Below are 6,000 nucleotides of genomic sequence, written 5' to 3' on the forward strand. Positions count from 1 at the left end.
CTTTTGTTGCAGGCATAAAGATCAGCAGATACTGGAATATCACCAGCCCCTGAGCACTAAGGCGAGAGGAATTAAAGCCACACAGGCCACATTTGCAGTGCTCAAACACAGCCTTGTTGTGTTGAAAGAGAATAAACTGACAGAGGCCAGCACAGAAATTGCCTCCATAGTGTGGAATTAAATTTAAAAATCCACCAGGAGAAACAGAAACCAGAACTTCTCAACTCGCTTCATTGCTCCTTCCCAGCAGCAGCAAACACAGATGCCCAGAAGTGTTTTGCACTGCTGCTGCCCCCAGTTTGAGCCCAGGCTCTGCCCAGTCCCAGCAGGAACCTGAGCCCAGCCCAGGGAGCTCAGCGCACGCAGGGCCAGGCCCAGAGCCCTGGGCACGGCCGCCCATTGTGGGGCAGCGATGCAGACAGAATGTCCTGCGGCCCAAACCTCCTGCTCCTGCCACACAGCGCCTGCCTTCTCCCCCTCCTCCTCCTCTCCCAGCACAGCACAAATTCCAGCTTGGAGGAGGCTGCCCCAGAGAGGGCTCCTGCTCCTGTTCCAGCCTGAGTGTCCCTGCAGAGGAACAGGGCATCGTTCAGGCACTCCACAAGCTCAGGCTTCCCATTTCATGGGGAGTCTGGGATGAAAATGGCTTTGTCAGGAAGGACAAAAGTGGAGGGAATGGATTGGAAAGTATTAGGAAAAATGATCCTTTGTACAGGCAAAGCTCACCAAGTCATTCCCTGCATTTCTCCTTTTCAGATTCTTTCAGTCATCTCCTGAGGGGTCCAGCTTGTTCTGGTGCCTTTCATGAACTGATTGTGCTCTTGATTTATATCAGTGCAGGAGATGTAGAAGCATCTGAACTGAACACTGACACAAACTCCCTCTGTCAGCCCATTTTCATGTTCTACATCACTTTCAAGATGTCCATGGGGGCGTTGGAATGATTATCACACAGCTCTCCATTTCTGGCTGCAAGGTCTGGAGAGTCTTTCTCTGCATTCAGTCATGCTTGCATTCCCTAACAATTCCTGGTAGCCCATCATCTTTTCTTATTGTAAACCAGTAACAATGAAAACCTCACCAATGGCACAAGTGCCTAGCTCAAAAGGAAAAGAAAGAACAAGCTGTAAAGTTCTTCAAACGTTTGTCCTGCTTTGCTGCAAGAGTTGTGCTGCATGCACAGTGTGGAAAGCCAAGAGAAGCTGCAGTTGGTGGCACATCTTGTGACAGAAGCTGCACCTCGTTCTCCAGGAAAGGTTCTTGGACAGAGCAAACAGAACTGTGGACAAGATTCTGGAAGAACTGAAACAGTTTTTAGGAAATGAAATGAAAACAGAAAGAAACAATCCAAGATATTTTCCTCTATTTATTTCTATGCTCCCCTTTTCCATGTTGCACTACTTCTCCATCCCAGTAATTCCAGATGCACCGCACCTCAAAGATCGGCGACTTAGTGATTTTTAGACACTTGAAAATACCATGAGCCACACACGTTTTTCCTTCCCCTGTTTTTACTGGAAGGCAAGACTGGAGATGTAAGTGCAGTGCTGGGCTCAGGTAGGAATCCTACAGCAAGGGAAGGTGGCCCGACAGTGTTTGACCCTCAGCCAGGCCAATGCAGAGCAGCAAGCGAGGGGATTGCTGTGCCGGTGTGCAGGAGTGAGGGCTCTGCATCTGGGCTCACCGCTGCAAAGTTCCCGTGTTTGGACAGACTCAGGGGCTGTGCCCGGGGCGCACGGGGCTCGAACGTGGGGCTCGTGGGGCGAGCGGGGAACGGACACGGGGACGAACGGCCCCGGTGCTTCAGTTGCAGCGGTGGCAGCAGCGGCGGCAGCAGCAAAAGCAGATAATCTACAACACTCCTTCTCTTTTTGTTTCTCTTTCTCTCCCTTTCCCGCGGTCGGGCACCCTTCTCTCGGGGTCCCTTGCCCGGCGTCCCTCTCCTCTCCCCGCCTCCCTCTCCCCTGCCGGGCCGGGCCATGCCCCCGGCCCGCCCCCGGCCCCGGGCGGGGCTGCCCCGTGCCCGGCCCCGCCCGTCCCGCCGCGCTCTCGCCTCCGCCCGGCTCTGGCCGTACTGGCGGTGGCGCTGCTGGGCGGGCGTCAGTGCCTGGTGCGGGGGCGGCCTCGCCGCCCTTCGGCTCCGCCTGGCCCGAGCCCGGCCCCGGACCCGAGGCAGGCTCCAGCCCCGAGCCCGGCCCCAGCCTCGACCCCGGCCCCGTCCCTGGTTCCTCTCGGGGCCCGCGGAGGACACAGGCGGCGCGGCCGCTCCCGCCGCCTCCGCTGCGGCTTCCCCGGCCCGAGCTCCGCCGCTCGGCAGCGCGGCCGCCGGCCCCGAGCCTCCCGTGCCGCGTTCCAAAGAGCGAACGCCTGGGCATGGCCGGCCCGGGGCGGCTGAGGGGCGCTCGGGGGCCGTTGCTGGCCCCGGGCCGAGCGCTGACAGCCGCGTCCCGCCCGCAGGGAAGGCGCAGGAGGCCCTGCAGGAGCGGTACCGCCTGGGTTCGCTGCTGGGGCGCGGCGGCTTCGGCAGCGTCTGCTCGGGGACGCGGCTCTCGGACAGCACCCCGGTGAGCGGCGGGGCCGGCGGCGGGCGGAGGAGGAGGAGGAGGAGGAGGAGGAGAAGGCGGACAAGGAGGAGAAGGTCGGGGCGCGGCGGGCCGGGCGACGTGCTCACCCGCTGCTCTCCCTCGCTCGCAGGTGGCCATCAAACGCGTGCCGCGGGATCGCATCCGGCACTGGGGCGAGCTGGTGAGTGAGCGGGGCCAGCGGCAGCAGCCGGGCCGGGCCGGGCGGCGAGGAGCCGGGGCCCGGCAGGGTGGGAGCCGCCGGGAGCCCTGCGGGGAGAGCGGGCGTGGGCTGAGCGGGGCGTGCAGAGCATCCCGGGCTGGCTGAGGGCTCCCAGAGCCCCGGCACGGCCTCAGCCCCACTGACGGCACCGCGCTCCTCCCGCAGCCCGACGGCAGCAGCGCGCCGCTGGAGATCGTGCTGCTGGCCAAGGTGTCCCGTGGCTGTGCCGCTGTCATTCAGCTCCTGGAGTGGCTCGAGCTCCCCGACAGCTTCCTGCTGGTGCTGGAGCGTCCGGAGCGGTGCCAGGAGCTCTCGGGTTTCCTGGCGGAGCGGGGGTTCCTGCCGGAGGAGGAGGCGCGGGCGCTGTTCCGCCAGGTGCTGGAGGCCGTGCGGCACTGCACCGCCTGCGGGGTCCTGCACAGGGACATCAAGCCCGAGAACATCCTGCTCGACCTGGCCAGCGGGCAGCTGAAACTCATCGACTTTGGCTGTGGCGCCTTCCTCCAAGACACAGCCTACACCCAGTTTGCAGGTGAGCCCTCCAGGGGATGCTCCTGGGCATCTCATGGCCCAGCCTGGGTGCAGCACCGGGGCTTCCCCCTATTGCAGCCGGGATGGGATTGATGCTGGAGCCGAGTTGATTTGGGTGGGGTGTGAGGGGGGCCAGCTGCCAGCCCTGCCGACAGCCTGCAGCACCCACTGTGGCCTCGGCTGGGGCTGGAGCTGGGGCAGCCAGCCCGACACAAACCCCCATGGGGGTAGCAGAGAGGGGGGTCTGACCCCGTGCCCCGGATGGTTTGGTGTGCAGGCAAGGAAGGGCTTGGACTGCTCCACTCCCCTGGTTTTCCTTGGCTTATTAACATTTCTGGGGGCCATGCAGATGGGGAGGAGAGTGGGTTTTCTCCACCACTGGGTGGGTTTCTCCTTTGTGTGTCATGGTTGGGCCTTCCCAAGGTTTCTGCTGCCCTCTTCCAGCACCTGTGGCTTCTTTTCCAGCCCCGAGTTTGTACACAAGTCCCAGGTGCTGGCGAGAGGGCAGCGCTCACCCCGTGTGGCTCTGGGGCAGCCCCCACATGGCCAGGGATGCTGGGGCCGGGCTCTGGGAGCAGCAGCATCCCCCTGCTGAGCTGTGTCTGTGTTCCACAGGAACCCTGTCCTACAGCCCACCAGAGTGGATCCAGCACCAACGCTACCACGGCGAGGCAGCGACGATCTGGTCCCTGGGCCTCCTGCTGTGCCACCTGGTCATGGGCAAGCACCCGTTCAGGAGGGGCCAGGAGATCATCTGGGGGCGGATCTTGTTCCCACGATGGCTCTCTCAAGGTGGATCCTCATCTCTGGGCACGGGGGGAATCCCAGTGCTGGGAGACAGCAGCGGGCTCGTGGGCATCCCGCTCTGGCAGCTGCTGAGGAGGTGGCACAGGTCCTGCTCTCCTGCTCTCCTCCAAACACAGCATCCATGGGGAAGTTTAGGCCCAGCTCTGGGCACACCCAGCATGGCCTGGGCACAGGAACAGGGGGGCAACTTCTCCAACTGACTGGTGATTTCTGGTTTCTCTCCCCAGAGTGCCAGGATATCATTAAGAGGTGTTTGTCCATGCAACCCTCAGACAGGCCATCCTTAGAAGAGCTTTTCTGCCATCCTTGGGTGCAGGGTGTTCCTCTGCCCTAGAAGATGGGAGAGATCCACGTGCACAGTTGGATCCAGGGGCCTGGCAGGTACCAGCTCCACACATCTCTTGGCACTCAGTGGCAAAGCAAACCAGGCTGGTTTTGTGCTGCCTGTAGCTCTGAGCAGGGGTCAGCAGAAGGGAACACGCAGCTCTTGGGCTGGAGCTGAGCTGGAGACCTGGTGTGGCAAGCACTGGTGGCCACCATCCCCCCCAGTTTGGTTTGTCTGGTTCATGGATGGCTGGGGCCCTGGGCAGAGCCCTGACAGCCTGGTCTGGCCCCAGGGAAGGAGAAGGAGCCCCTGGAGAAGCTGTACCAGGTGGGGCTGCTGCCGGAGACAACAAGGAAAACCTCAAGGGTGACAATCTCTTCCTCGGCCTGGCCAGCTGAAGATGATGGACTTGGATTCTGGCACCTTCTTCAAAGCCAGGCTCCAGGCCCAATTTGCAGGTGAGTCCACAGGCAGGGGGATGCTCCCAGATCTTGGCCTGGCACGGCCTGGCCGGGCACCAAAGGTTCCCCCTTTGCTGGGGCAGATGCAATGAATTCTTCAGTGGCTGCCCAGCTGCTTTTTGGCTCTGGGCAGCTGCTGAGGGCTGGATGTGCCGTGGCTGGCTGCAGGCTGGGCACATGTCCTGCCCTCCTGCTCTGCTGCCAAAGGCAGCAGGGATGGGCAGCTCTGGGCACAGCTCTGGGCACAGCCAGCACGGCCTGGGCCCCGCAGGCCTTGGCACAAGGGCACAGGAGCCCTCAGCTGACGGGCGGTTTCTGCTTTCTCTCCTTGCAGCCGGGCTCTGCGGCTGCTGAGGCTGCTCTGGGCTCTGCCAGGGCTCTGCTGGGCTCAGCCCTGGGCCCAGCTGGGCTGGCTCTGCCCTCACATTGCTCTGACAGCTCTGCATCAGACGAGCCCCTTGCGAGCACAGCGCCTGAGCTTTCTGCTTTGGCAGGTGAGTGAGACTCTGCTGCAGGCCCAGAGATTGCACCTGGGGACACACATCCAATTGGCAAGGACCCAAACTCTCCACAGTCCCAGCTGAACGCCTGCATCTGTACAGGCTGTTTTGTCTGTCCCATTCTTCCTTCTTGATTGTCTGGAATTGTGCAGTTGCACTTTCTTCCTCCTCTAGCAGTGCCACGAGTGGGCCAAAGCTGGCGAGTGGGCCGTGCTCCTGAGGCAGTGCAGTCTGGAGCTGGTGGATGGAGAATTGCCCTTCTGCCCTGCCAAACCAGAGCAAAATCCTGCAAATGGGACTTGGTGTCTTTAGAAATCCCTGACAGTTTCAATGGGAATGTGCAGCTTATTCACAGGGTGAGAAGGAAGGGCATCTTCTAAAGGATTTTGGGTTTGACAGCGTTTCCATTCCCAGTCCTGCTTGGAGCTGGCAGGGCACAAAGCAATTTCCTCTTGCATTGCCCACTATTTAACAATGTTGGAAACAACCTGAAAATCTTTTAAAAAAAGGGTGCTGAAGTCAGTAAGATGGATCCATGCCATCAGCACATTTACAATATAAATAACTGAGTTCTCTTTTTCAAAAGTTCATT

At 60.7% G+C, this 6,000-nt stretch overlaps 1 protein-coding gene across 1 annotated transcript in view; it reads left to right on the plus strand.

Annotated features, from left to right (window-relative positions):
- The window catches only part of LOC143692701 (uncharacterized), a 52,103-nt gene extending 47,647 nt beyond the window's left edge, over positions 1-4,456 (plus strand). The window contains exons 3-7 of the mRNA XM_077172945.1: positions 1,926-2,564; positions 2,695-2,745; positions 2,950-3,316; positions 3,931-4,107; positions 4,350-4,456. Of these exons, the coding sequence (XP_077029060.1) occupies positions 1,926-2,564; positions 2,695-2,745; positions 2,950-3,316; positions 3,931-4,107; positions 4,350-4,456 (1,341 nt within the window). The remainder of the gene's footprint in view (positions 1-1,925; positions 2,565-2,694; positions 2,746-2,949; positions 3,317-3,930; positions 4,108-4,349) is intronic.
- Positions 4,457-6,000: the final 1,544 nt, after the last annotated feature.

Source organism: Agelaius phoeniceus, assembly GCF_051311805.1.
Source record: "Agelaius phoeniceus isolate bAgePho1 chromosome W unlocalized genomic scaffold, bAgePho1.hap1 SUPER_W_unloc_2, whole genome shotgun sequence".
Lineage (NCBI taxonomy): Eukaryota > Metazoa > Chordata > Aves > Passeriformes > Icteridae > Agelaius > Agelaius phoeniceus.